General features: G+C 33.0%; 1 protein-coding gene across 1 annotated transcript in view; it reads left to right on the top strand.

Moving 5' to 3' along the window:
- Positions 1–14,953, top strand: part of LOC118182436 (G-rich sequence factor 1-like) — a 59,565-nt gene that overhangs the window by 41,093 nt on the left and 3,519 nt on the right. The window contains exons 6-9 of the mRNA XM_035351780.2: positions 2,186–2,325; positions 2,418–2,554; positions 10,525–10,660; positions 10,766–11,569. Of these exons, the coding sequence (XP_035207671.1) occupies positions 2,186–2,325; positions 2,418–2,554; positions 10,525–10,660; positions 10,766–11,569 (1,217 nt within the window). The remainder of the gene's footprint in view (positions 1–2,185; positions 2,326–2,417; positions 2,555–10,524; positions 10,661–10,765; positions 11,570–14,953) is intronic.

Below are 14,953 nucleotides of genomic sequence, written 5' to 3'. Positions count from 1 at the left end.
AATCCATGAGATCTCAGGTCGAATGTGCCCATCACCAGCTTTCATGTTCCAAGCGCTGTGCCACAGTGAAAGGCAGTTGGCATAATGGACTCTTGGGCCTCATCCTCCATTCACCCAGTCGCCTGCTGATGGTCATTGCAGTCACTGGTGTCCTAATTACATGTCAGATCCTTGATGAAGACACTTCAAGGGCTGAGTGGCAATTGGACAATCACTCTATCCTTGGATTCTGTCGCTGCTTCCGGTGAACCACTACCTTCATGATGCTCTATTCACCCATTACTACCAACGATATCGAATGGTAGCATCACTGTGCCAAATGTCTAGCATTGCTGTGATTTGGCCACTCTGCTTCCTTTAGTCCGATTGCACATTGGCCACCAATCCATCTGTGAGACATTGGTACAGTCCATGTGGATTGACAGAACTACATTGGCATTTAAGTTATGCCTTAGCATTAGAATGTCTTCCATTTTATACACCATCTGGATGCTCCATTGCAGTGTGCTGGAGCTCCAGCTAATCTGTCATTGGCTGCTTAAAGTTATTCTTTTGCATATTTTATCATATGCTATGGGCATACACAATTTTTGTCCCATTCAGATAATTCCTCCTTGGTATCTTGCTTTTTCTGTTAATAGAATGTTTATAGAGGCTTTATAGGTTCATTAAACTAGAAATCTATTAAGTGTTCATTATTCGTTCAGTTTTATTATGAATAAAATTATACATATCAGATGGGCATGTAATAATCTTGATATTGGGTATTATGTGAGCTAGTCAATAAATAGGTTGCAAAAATGAAGATGCTCAAAAAAAATATTTATTTGCACATCAACCAGTTTTATTTTTCTATATGATTACTACTTTTATTGGGATTCTAATCCCATTAGTGTCTGCGGATCCTAATATGTCTTGAATCTGAGTGTTAGGTTGGCATGTATAGTTTTCTTCTTCAGTGTCCGCATTGTACATAAAATGTTTTATCTCCAAGATGAGCTGTGGTAGGACTGCACAAATAAAATTCAACTGCATTTAGAAGGAGGCTATTGAACTTACCATCAAAATTCCATAAAATAAGTAATTGCATTGTAATGAAAACAATACACTATCTCAGTAAGTTGAGCACTTTGAGAAAATTGATGTAATGTTGCCTGGAACTGCTTCATTTAAACACAGTATGATGCAGTGGTCTTATTCACTTCTTCTTTGTCTGTGGGAATGAATTGGCAACATAAAAAGTGCACCATATATGTTGCTTCTTTAATAGAACTTCCTTTAGTATTGTGACTATTTCCTCCCTGCCCTGGTGTGGCCTTGGTGATCAGTGCCTTTACACACAAATCCACCTCCTCTTTCTCCAAAACAGCTTTAAAAGGCTGATGCCTTTTAAAGCAGCCCATGGCTATGTCTTGTTGGCCGACAACAGTTTGTAAAATATTTATTGAATGTTCCTTCTAATTCCTTGTACTTTTGGGCACATCTGGCCTAGAATTGATATACATAAGTGAATGCAGTAAATGGTGACTCAAGAACTGTAATTGAATTATCTTCTGTACAAAAAAAAAGTAGTGCAGATGGTCCTCGTTATTCAAGTTAGCCATCAATTTAAAAGTATGAAGAATTCTCTTTTAATTCATGGACCTATCAAAAGTTTGCTTTCTCTGAAATCAGATTACAGTTTTTCCATCAGAATAATTTATAATTTGCATCTGTTTAGCTTCTCTTGAATGTGGATGGATAACTAAGAATTATTTGTTGTTACTTGATTTTTATTTCACTGTGTTAAGTATTATAAAAAATATGTTATAGATTCAGTTTCTGAAGAGGGATGAGAATTTCTGAGAATGTTGATTTCTCTGGTAACGTAAATATATAACCCAGTATATTATTCTTATGAGTAAATGGACTTTCTTTCCAAATAAATTTATATCTATAGCCTTCAGGGTTTTATTAGTGTTTCAAGTTCAGTAGGATGTAATGAATGTATTTGTAATCTCAATATGTAAATCAACTCAAGTATAACACACTTCTGTTTTACATAATTTTCAATGAGAATTAAGTTCTTCTTTTAAAAACTTAATTTTTAATGTTTTTGATAGGTAACTTATGAAGCAACGTAATTTTGTATTTCCGTCTTTTTTATAAAACTATTTACACTGCTTCAAATGACTTTCTCTTACAGATATATTGAAATCTTTAAAAGCAGTCTACAAGAAATACGTTCAGCAATGGGCATGGGTCCTGTGCGAATGAGAACCATGAGTTCCAACCGAATGAGTCCCTATGATAGACCTTCTGCATTTGGACGCGGAGCTCGTGGAGGTATTTCATTATATATAATGCAGAAATATTGATATTTTGCTCTTGTTCAGTATTTGGTGATAAGTTGTATATTTCATCATATTTCTATATAGCACGAGGAAGAGGAGGCCCAGTTACTCCCAGTTTTGGAGAAAGAGGAGGTGGATTCAATGAAAGAATTCGTGATACTGGACACAATATCCATATGCGAGGATTGCCCTTCAGAGCTGTGGAAAGAGATATATTTGAAGTAAATAATATTTCCCCCATAATTAGTATTAATGTAATTAGTGTGTTTTTTTTTTTTTTTTTTTCTGTCTTTTTTGCTTTTGCTGAGTTTGTAGAGATAATTTTGCTTTCGGATTTTAGACCTTGCACCTCGAAGGCAAGGTGTATAGATCTTCAATTCCCAGAAAAATGTGACGAAATGAAACACATCTTCATTGTATTACTACATAATGGGCAAGTTTGACAGGAAATTTGTAATTAATTTCTTATCCTTTAGAGAATTTTTGGGAAAATAGTGGAAAAAATCATTTGAATTTTTCATCCCAGAAAACTTTCTCCTAGCTTGTTTATTTTAATCTCGCAACTAGACACAGGAAATTGAAAGCCGACAAGTTATTAAAACATATTTTGCACCTCAGTGCATCATATGTACTTCAGTGCCCGCCTAAATTCTGAAAATTTTGTCGCACTGGCTTTGACCTTATAGCATTTCATATTAAGGAAATTGAATTAGCAGCTTTTGCTATATATTCTAAGTACAAGCAGCTCTTTAGAATAACAGAAAGCTTAATTAAATCTGAAAATTCTAAAATGAAGAAGAAACTCAATGAAGAGAGAAAATTTTTTTCTTCAAATAGGGTTGTCGCGGTGCTTGCGAAAGTGAATAAAGTCAGGGAATTTAAATAATTTAGTTGGTGATTCCCTACCACCACCACCACCAAAAATTGATTTTTACGACAATGTTGGAAACAATCACTTTCTTGGAAAAATTATGTATCGCATGAGCGTCATTCGGGCAGCTGGTGTAGATCCAATTTATGCAGCTTCAATTAGGTTCTTTTTTAGAAATGCAAAGCAAGTTTCCAGCAACTTTTTGTTTTTAGTAACCTCTAGAATCCAGAGATTCACATGTGTATGTACATTGCGTATTGAATGAAAGAAAATGCCTTTCCACTCTCGTATAAAACAAAAGTAGCTTAATCCTAGTATTATGGTACACGTGGGGTTTGGCGACATGATGATGAGCAGTAAATTGGTCATTTTGGTATTGGTGACAATTTTCAAAATCCTCCCAAGTCTGTACCATATACTAGAATTTCACCACTAATATTTTTTTTTTACTTTATATATGTATAAATGCCTTTGTCATTTTTCAGTAAAATAAAAGATGTATATAGTAATCGGTCATCTAGGCTAACCATTTAATATAATTATATTCAACAAAATATTGTTGATTATTGTAATTCAGTTTTTAATCTATACGTATTAATGTTATTCGTATCATTTAATGTGGCTTCTTCCTTCTAAATATATTTATTATTAGTTAATTACAGTACCAAGTCAGAGATTCAAACGTCCAATATCCAGAATGATCTAAAATCCGGACTTCACTACCAGCTTAATTTGTTTTATTTTAATATATTTTGTGTGTGTGTGCTGTATGCATGCAAGTTTAATTTTTCCCTCGTAATAAAACGTGGATGGTTCCGATTCTTAATTTGACTTCGGCACTAAATACAAGGCTCGTACGGTCCTTAAGAGTCCTTAGATATTTTGGAATCTATTTTTGGTTCTTAATTTTAATCATCTGAAATTTCTGTCTGTTTTTACGACTGCCATTTTGAGTGTGAATTGGAGGAATATTTTTGGCAATTCACTGACATATATGGTTGTTATTGAATGGGTTCATGGGTTAATAATTTGTTTCTATTTCTAATATAAATGATGGGATAATCGAGTTTCTAAGCAAGAAGTGAAACATAAGCATTTCGAAATTCATTTTGTCCAATGAAGAGCTTTTAAACAATTTTTTGCTTTTGAGGATGTGAATTCTTTTATTACACGGGTTCTAAATTTGTCAATTTTAAGATCAGTTTCTATAGAAAATTTTTTAATTCCGAAATGTGGGAATTTTTCAACAATTTTTCTTAAAACATCATAACTTTGATGAGTTTCATTAAAATAAACGTAATTTATTATAATTATACTTAAGAAATAACATTAAATATCTTCTTTTTAAATTTTGTTATGTTAAGAGTTTTTCCCATGTTATTGTCTCAGAATATGCATCAGTTGTCTTTCTGAAATTAATTTTACCTCCCCCCCCCCCACTTTTTTTTTTTTTTTCCCCCTCTCTCAAAATATTTCTGGCATTTTGCTGTTATAGAATTCGTAAGAGTAATTTTTCTTTAGGATTTTAGACATTGCAGCTTGGAAGGATTTGAAGGCACGATATACCACAATTCCCACATACTTACATGTAAGATAAAAATGTATAAATCAGAATTATAATATAACTATAAAGATTAATTCTTCCTCTCTATTCTAAAATCGTAATAACTTATCTGCATTGCGTCATTCAAATTAATCATGCGATCTTACGTAACCGTTAATACCAGATGCCTCTTGACGACCAATCACCGAATTGTAAACCGAAACTTTTCTCTTCGCGTGCTTTCATCTTTCATAACTACGCACTTCAGCTTTTGCCCTCTACTCTGCTAAGATGTAATTTCGCTGGCTTGCTTTCTATCTCAGCAATATCAAAAATGTAAATCCTCTGTGGAAAGGCACGACTAGAGTGCCAAAGTGATTGTGGCCACAAATATCAATTGGAAATAAAAATGGAATTAAAATCGCTTCAACTGCCAAGTTCTTTAGATATTACCAAGTTAGCATTACTAGCATACTGCGCAATCAAAATCTTCTTCAATATGGATCTAAGCAAGCATCGACACTGCTCCGGCTTTTCCTGTGCTTTTTATTATGACATACATACATAGACCCACAATTCTAGAAGATTCTAGAAATATGTGACAAGATTTGAAATGTTTCCGATACCATGGAAACTGTAAAATACGTAATGGATGAATTTTACAGAAAGTTTGCAATAAATTTCTTACTTTTTGGAGAATATCCGGAAGAACAATGAAAACATAATATTTGACTTCTGATACTAGAATTTTTTTCTTAATGTGCTTATCTTCCCTTTATTTTCTCTACTTTTCAATAGACACAAGCGTGGAAACTATCAAAAATGCTTCTAATCTTATCACATGGGCAGGCATTATAGAAAGGTTTTTTTTAATTAAAGAAATTGAAAACTTACAATTTAAAAGATTCATCTAATATGTCTTAATGCATCATATACAGCACTGGCACTAGGCATTTTCCCACCTGATGCAATCTCTGTGCATCCTAAATTCTGCTTCCAATGCTACTCTAAATTCTAAAAGTTGTGCCATTTCTAGATTTTGTTGTTTGGTGTATCACTAAACTCTAAAAATTCTGCCACATCAGCTCTGTCATCAGCCTTTACCATATATATTTCATATATCTTCTGAATGTTCATATTACTAAAGAAATAAAATTGGCTGCTTTTTGTATACGTTCTAAATGCATTTAGTGTTTTTTAGAATAACAAAAATCCTTAATTAAATCCAAAAATTCTAAAATGAAAAGGAAACGTGTTGAAGGAAAAAACTGAACACATAAAGAAAATTATTTTTCAAAGATATGTGCAGTTATTATTATTATGTAAATTACGCAATTGTTTATGACCTCAGCCTTTACTATAATTTCCCGTTTCTATTTTCATATATGATAGAGTTACTTAGCCAGATTAAATTTAAATTAAATTGTATAGTCTTTGACCACTACTCTAGCTTTTTAGTTTGAATTTAACTGTTCTTGTTTAATTATGTCACCGTGAGCTGTAATTGATTTTGTTAGCATCAGAACATGCCTTTATGTTCTAAGTTCTTTTTAAATAAGCCTCTTATTTAAACCTTTGTATGATATTGTAGTTACTTTCAGACATAGTGATAAAATGTTTCACGTCTGTCGGGGGGGTTGGACGGGACAGGATCTACAAGAGGATGTGGTGATGGGCCTGAAAGAGGTTTTGGTCTTGCCTCTGGAGGCTATAGTGGCAGACCATCAAGAGGATTTGGCACAGGAACAGCAGATAGAGACTTTGGTTTTGGTGCTGATCAAGGTTTTACCAGATAAAGTAAACCCTCATAGGTACATTATGGAGAGGTTGACAACTTAGGAGATAACGCATGTAGAAACTAGCGAGGGCATTGGTTTGCATATTAAGACAAATCTCTAATTGTTACAAAAGATGCTAAAGTTAAGAAAATCGATATAAACTAGCCAAAATGTTTGAGAAGGCTTCAAATTAAAATGATGGATAAATATTTTGTTGAATGTTGTTGCAAAACATAAATGTTTTGTAACAGCATTCTTTCTAATATCATTTAAGAATTAATGTCATAAATTACATGTATTTTAAACTAAAAATAACTTCATCCACCTAAGTTCAAATTCATGTTGGCAGTAGCCAGTTGTTCACAGATTGAACTTTATCGTTTTAAGCTGTTATTTTTCTCTGATCTTATTTCAACTTCCTTAGGAACAGTTTTAAAAAAATTTCCTCTATGATTCCATACTAGACTTTCCTTGAGATCTTCATCCATCTTACCACATCTATGAATGTATGTCTAATCCATTGACAGGACTGCATGAAGTAGAATGTATCATGGAATCTGAATGTTTTCACGCAAAATTTCTGAACTGTAATTTGATCTTTTTACTCTTCTCTAATATGTATTTCTCAACATACCAATTAAATTCTTAATATCTTTATTAGCTTGAGATACTCAACTACTCAGCTGCACAAGTTTCTTTAATTCCTTTTTCCTTTCATGTTAACAATTTCTGTTTTGAGCTCATTTACGAGTTTCATAACTAATGCCCTTAAAATGCACTTCTGACTTTTCAAGATTTGTTTTGAAGTGTTGTAATCACAACTTCCAGGTATCATATTGCAACGAAAATATTCATTTTTACCACACTTGAATTCATTTGAACGATGTTCTTACATGAAATCTGACAAAATAAAGGCTTTTTTTCTAAAGCAAATTGTAAAATGGATTCAGAACAGCTTTTTGTCTTCGATGTATGTGTGTGCACATGTATGTATCTCGCATAACTCTAAAGGTTCTCAAAAACAGATGAACTCTTTCACAAATTTTTTACAGTCGGTGACAGGTTACAAGTTTCTCAATAATCAAATTATCTATATAAAATTTTCACATAAGAGCTTCCCCCCTTCTCATTTAAATGGTTCAAATAAACAAAAGTAACTGTAGCAAATAGTGCTAAATTAAATTTGTGTGGTTTTGGTGAAGGCTGTATTAAAATTCTAAATTTAAATGGTCAGTTAACACAAATAAAATTAAAAAACTTATGTAACCAGATTTAGGTAGTAATTTACTTTATGTTTAATCGTATATGTACAAAGGTTTTAATGTTATAATGTATGAACAAAGGTTATAATGTTTACATTTGATTGTAATATATGTACCATTAAACAAAATAATGTATTAAACAAAGTAATGTAATATAGCCCATGACAATGCATAGCAAGGGTTATATAAATTGACCACAAGCCCAGTCAATGAGAAACTTATTTAGGTAGTGGTATTGCATGTTCAGAGTTGCCAACTCTCCCGATTTAAGCGGGAGACTCCCGCTTTTCGACCGCTCTCCCGCCAACCCGATTTACAATATATTTCTCCCGACTTTTTCTTATTCTTAAAATTTCTCACGACTTTTATGCAACTTGGCTTAATACTTTGTTATATGAATAAAAACAAAGTGCTTTTGGATGTCTGAAAGCAATTGAATTATTCTACATTATATCTAAAACAAAACCTTGCTAATCAGATAGCTTCTGCTTTGTGAGTGAGAGCATTATACGTATCCAGAAACGTCGTTCTCCAATGGGCTTCGAGCTCCACTGCGTGTCAGCTGGCATGTATTAGCCAATGAGGACAAAGTAAGTTGTTATTTGGACGTGCTTTAGTTATTTCTTTCATTTTGTCCAGAGTTGTGAGTACACGTGCCTTAGAGAAATAGTTTTAGAAATTATCATCTTTTGTTATGTCTGCGAGAAAGTGAAATACTCGTGAACGTTTCAAAAATCGTACACAGTTGACTTTCATTCCATTATTTCCTCAAAGAAATGTAATAAATTTGCGATGTGTACCGCCCGTCGTCGCGATTTTTCGATTTCGCATGGTGGAAGGGCGGATGTTCTAAAACCTGTGCGTACGCAAAAACACAAGGATAACATGAGTTGTTTTTAAAAAAACGGAAAATTAAAATTTTCTTCGGAAACAAAGGACCAAAAAGTTATTAATGCAGAATGTCTGTTCTCTGCCTTTTTACTGGAGCACATCCTGCCACTGAATGCACCGGGTCACGCTGCAGCTTTATTTAGAAAAATGTTTCCCGATAGTGAAATCGCTAAAAAATACTCTAGGTGCAAGAATCAAAACAGGATCAATTGTTAAAGAAATGGGTTTGAAAAATAAATCTTCAGTTATTGATAGCATTAAAACAGCTCCTTTCTGCCTCTCTACGGATGGAAGTAATAATACCGATTCAAAACTGTATCCAATTGTTTCTTTTTTTGATCCAGAGTCTTCAGAAATTGAGTGCAGTTTACTTTATGTTCCTACTTTAGAAGGACATTTGACAAGCTTTAATATATCACAGCTAATTATTAAAATTTTAAAAGAAAATGCAGGCCCTCTGGATAATTGCTTAGCACTTGGTGCCAATAATGCACCAGTATGGTAGGCTTGGAAGACTGGTGTTGCAGGTATCTTAAGAAAAGGAAAATTCAGATTATGAGGTGCACCTGTCACCTCTTAAATTTAGCAGCTGAAAAAGGGGCAGCTTCTTTACCAATAAATGTGGATGAACACATCCTTGATATTTATTATTATCTTGAAAGGAGTTCTAAAAGGAAGGAAAAATTGAAACAATCCATCCAAGTCTTCATTCAAGTTTTCTAATTGTAACAGCTGCATAACAGCAGTTTACAATTAGAAAACTTGGATGAAGTTATAAAATCAGCTAGGATTGACACCCAGTGGAGTTTAATTGGAAAAGTGAAAGGTGCTGATGGAACTGTAAAATATAGTGAACTGTCTAGATTTGTGTTACCATCTTGACAGTTCTCTATAGTAATGCAGAGTGTGAGAGGATTCTCGGTGTTGTTGCGAGAACGAGGGCTAAATTTAGATCTAATATTAGTGATGACACATTCGAAAAACTTTTATTAGCGAAAACAGGCCTACGTGGCAATTGCTGTGAACAAAATTATGAAGTTTCTTTCTTAAAGAAAGCAAAATCTGCCACTGTTTATAACATTTGTACGAAAACTAAAATGTCTTTTTTTTTTTTTTTTTTCCCGTAAACGATGCAAGTAATAAAAATGTTTTTTATGTGTAAGTTTTTTTTTTTTTTTTTTTTTTTTTTTTTTTTTTTTTTTTTTTGTTGCTTGCATTTAAGAGTTAGTTACTATTTAAAGTTAATTCATTATTAAAATCTATATTTTTATCATTTAAAAAGTCTTTTTAACATTGTGAAAAATCTCCTGATTTTTGAGTGTCATAGGTTGGCAAGTATGCATGTTTTAATACAAACTTCATACTATAAAATGGCATCAAATGTTAGGCCACAGAAATATAGATGCGATAAAAACACTTCAAAAAAATAATCTAGCAGACGGCATTAAACTTAACAAATGCACGTATAGTGTTGAATGTTCGACATGTGCAAAAGCAAAACTAACTAAACTGACATATCAGTTATAAGGTTTGTTATAAATTGATTCTTCAAAAGCTAAATTCTTATTTTCAGTCCATCCTTATTACAAGAATAATGTTCAGGTAAATTTAACCCTGGGTGGTTGAGTGCATATTTTTTACTTTCCTGATAAGCGAAGGTCTTATCTTTGGTTTCAATTGATACTGTATGTAGTTTCTTTGTCCATTTTGTTATATGATTGTAAGGTGCGAATTTTCTAAAATTGCATTCCTCTATGTTTTTCCCCCTTAATAAAATATTTTTTGTCTTGTACATAAAAACCTGTTTTTTTTATTTTTATTTAAAACATTTTAAATGTATTTCTAGTTTTTCGCTCCAGTAAAACCAGTTGCTGTGAGAATCAAATATGAACCAAGTGGTCGATCATCTGGTGAAGCAGATGCAATGTTTGCAACCCATGAAGAAGCTGTAAGAGCTATGAAAAAAGATAAAGAAAAAATACGTAAGACCAGAATAAATTATTAATTCACTGTTGATTTGTTTTGTGAAATAACATTTTCAGCTAGAATATTTTATATATATATATATTTGTTGTTTTGTTTTTCAGAGCATCGTTACATAGAGCTGTTTTTACAATCCGAACCAGATTTCAGAAGAGAAAGCATGGGCCCCTTTGGAGGAGGACCTGGACAGTTTGGTCGTGGAGGTGGGCGTCCTTTTATGAATGAATCTGATGGTGGATTTGGAGGACCAAATTTGGGACCTGACAGGGGCTTTGGTCCTGGAATGGGAACAGAACGAGGTTTTGGACCTGGAGCAGGATCTACAAGAGGATTTGGTGGTGGGCCTGAAAGAGGTTTTGGTCTTGGTTCTGGAGGCTATAGTGGTGGTGCTCCTGGTGGGGGACCATCAAGAGGATTTGGCACAGGAACAGCAGATAGAGACTTTGGTTTTGGTTCTGATAAGCCTTTTACTCCACCTGCTGTTGAAAGAGGATTTGGTGCTGATCAAGGTTTTGGTGGTGCTACTGAAAGAGGCTTTGGAAGCAGCAGTGAAAGAGGATTTGGAGTTGGCCCAGACAGAGGCTTTGCAAGTAGGGCAGGAGACAGAGGCTTTGGAGGAGCTGCTGCTGAAAGAGGCTTTGGAAGTGGTTCTGCTGTTGATAGAAGTTTCAGCGGTTCTGGAGAAAGAGGTTTTGGAGGTAGCGGAGCTGATAGAAGTTTTGGAGGTGGTGTAGCTGGTAGATCATTTGGTGGCTCAGATCCTGAAAGACCTTTTGTTTCTTCTGAAAGATTTAGTGGAGCTGACAGAAGAATGGATGACAGAGGTTTTGGAATGTCAGATAATTACAGAAATGGAATGCAAGGTGGCTCCATGACAAGTGGTAGTTTGAGAAATGACACTGGCTATGGTAATTATGAATTTGAATAATATTATAAATGCATTTTATTTGTAAATGTTCAGTAAAATGACTTTTATGAACAGCTGTCTCTTAGAGATCAATTTTGTCTCCTTTATATAAAAACATTTTTGAAAGATTATAAATTCATATGAAGTTTGTATCGGAGTATAATTTTATTAAGGATTATAACTAAAAATGACTAATATTCTATGTTTACTCAAAAATTATAAAGGATTTTTTAAGTATTTACAGGATAACTAAAAATGACTATTAGTCTATGTTTATTCAGAAATTCTTAAAGATTTTTTAAGTATTTACACCAAAATTAACATTTAAATTATCATGTTTTGTTGAAAACTTTGTAAAATATTGAGGATGTTCTCACACCCACCCAAAATATTCTCTTTTTACTGATGTAAGGAGAATCAGTGTTTTCATAAAATGTAGGATTTTGAAGAAAACAGTTGGTACATAAATTTTAAAGGAGAGAGAATGATATGTATTTCACATAAATACCAGTCGGATTTCAACAAAGTAATTATATATTTAAATTTACAGTACACCCTTGCAGAACATGAGGGTTATATCATTAGTAATGCAGAACTGATGATAGCGTGATAGAATTAATTTTCTGCAAAAAATATGTTTACAGTTTTGGAACATTCTACAAAATTACTAATACAGCTGCTCTCAGTATAACAGCACAGTCAGTGGTAACCACTTCAACTACTAAAAATGTATGCAGTGCAAATAGTATCTAAATTGAAAACTGATGCTTTCTATGGCCTTATATAAATTTTTCAAAAATTTTGAATTATGAAATTATGTAATGGCGGGGTTTGAAATTTGGCATATTTGTTATAAGCAATAATAATGGCATAATTGTAACAGCTATTTTGACCTTAAAATTTCCAAATAAACTTTTACTGAGGACCATTCATGAGGAATTCCTTTATTATCACTTTTATTAATAATGCCTAATACATGGAAAGCTATTTTTTTATTTACAAGGAATGTCAATCAAAAGTTAAGACTTGCCCCTTCCTTTGATAAGAGTAAATTTTTACATTTGCCATTGTATCATCTGCTTGTTTTACTTAGCTTCATTTTATATGCAGTGAAATTTATTTTGCTAATTTTAAAATTTTGCATCATATGGACATTGAATACACTTTACAGTTCTCTAACTTTCTACCAAACTACTTGTACAGCTCTTCTCAATATAACAGAGCACAATCAGTAGTTACCACTTCAAACAACTGAGAACGTTAAACACAGTGCAAGGCATAAGGCATCTAAAGAGTGAAGCTTGCATGGAGATCTCTTAATATGTTAAAGTCTACATTTTCCTTTTCTGTCCATAGCAAAAGCAACATACAAATTATCTTGAAGGTATTTTAAGTCCAAAGATACTGCACAATAAATTTTAGTTTCTTTTAGCACAATATTCTTTAGTTTGAGAGGGGCCTTAATTAATCAAGGCTTTTTTTCCCCCCTCCAAAGCAAGTTATGCCATGTTGGCATAGAATCGAAATTAAATGAGTTAGGGTGCTTGATTGTTTGTTATCCAACCTCTCAAAATAAGTACTATCGACAACAGTGCTGTCTTGATTGCATTGAAAAGAGAGTTTCACTTCAACCATGGCCATGCACTGATTGTGACAAAAGTGATTTGATTTCAGAAGGTCAAAGCTTGATCTTTATAAGTCACTGTTATCAGTTGTTTTATTACTTAAAAAATTAGTCTTTCCTTCTTGGAAAATCAAATATTTTGTGCTCTAAGATGAATTTTTCTGGACAGTTTTTGATTTGTAAATTGTACAGTAATTAATTTTAATGTCTATAATGTAATAATAATACAGCAGAAGCTCAACTGTTCTTGAAAGGTCAGGGAAATACGAAGTCTTAGATACATACATAAAAATTGACATTTTTCGGTTCTTGCATATTATCGCAACCAGGTTGACGCTATTTGGAAGTTTGAGTAAAAAAGTATGAATAGAAAGAAAATGTACATTTATTAATTACAGATAATTTTTAATACAGTTTTTTATATTATTTTCTTTTAAAATATAAAATAGCAATTAAACCTTCCGGTTTCGAATTTGAATAAGTTGCAGAATTATTTTTTTTGGCGGAAATCTTTTGGCTATTGCTTTTAGCACTGATTAAAAACCGTATTCACCATAACCATGTACACGTCGACTTATTTTTACTTAAAAAAAATCCCAGAATTGCACAAAAATGCCATTGCGCACACTCTTCACTTTACCCATGTACTCTGCTATTTTCTCATAAATTACAAAAATTTGCAGGAAACTTTTGTGAATCTCCACATGCTCTTTTTACAAAACTAAGAACAGTCAAAAGTCGTTAATCCGGACTCATCGGGACATCTTCGGCGATTCCGGATTATAGATCATCAGTTTAAATCTGGTAAGATGGCATGCAGAAATTACAAAATTAAAAATATGAAACCGTAATTTATGAAATAAAGAACAATTATGATCTAAAGGGTATCAAAATTTACAAAAAAAAGCTTAATATTTTATTTGTTTACTTTATTAAACATTTCTTTCAATGTAGGTTGTTTAAGTTGCTTCATTCTTTATGTGATACTTTCTCTTTAATTCTATAAGCAGAGATAATTTCTTGTTCAGTTAAAAAGTTCTGCTGTTCAAGTCCTATAATTGCTGTGTTGAGAATACCGACTAATTTGTCAATAGAAATTTTTTCGTTTTCAATAACCTCTGTCACTTTCTTCACTATCGGAAGCGAATTGTAATGACGAGGAACTTTATTTAAATCATATCAAAGACGGAGTACATCGAGATGAAATACCACATTTAGTAAGCAATTATAAACCAAATAAAATAAAAACATCTGCCCTGAAGATAAGGATAGTGCTGACAGATCAACTTCCAATTCATTGCACGCCGCAGCGTCCCCCACCGCAGAGCAGCGTGAAATTGATAAACAGATTTTGGAATGGTTAAGAAACAAAGTCTTTATCCATTTTTTGTTTAATGGACTTTGAAACATACTTTAACTTTGTAGATCCTTTACATATTAGTAAATATATATCGGAAATTCTATTTGAAATAATCGAAAGTTCAAGCTTTCTTTTATAAAATTGCTCTAACAGTCTGCAAAAAATAATAAGCTGGATCCAATTCGAAGATTAAGGAACAACGCAATCTGCAACATTAACTGAATTAGATAATTTTAGCTTAGCTTATACTGTCCGTTATACATTAAACGTACATGAGTAAACGTATTATGCACATGCATATTTGCAGCCGTAAATGTCTTGCGTAAACGCAACGCATGCGCAGAAAGTTTGTAGCTTTGAGGTCCGGATTATGGGTGTCTGAAGTAACGACTTTTGACTGT

The sequence above is a fragment of the Stegodyphus dumicola genome, chromosome 2 (genome assembly GCF_044657685.1).
Source record: "Stegodyphus dumicola isolate Sdum_Otavi_A_Nest chromosome 2, ASM4465768v1".
NCBI lineage: Eukaryota > Metazoa > Arthropoda > Arachnida > Araneae > Eresidae > Stegodyphus > Stegodyphus dumicola.
This window is presented reverse-complemented; position numbering and strand designations above follow the sequence as displayed.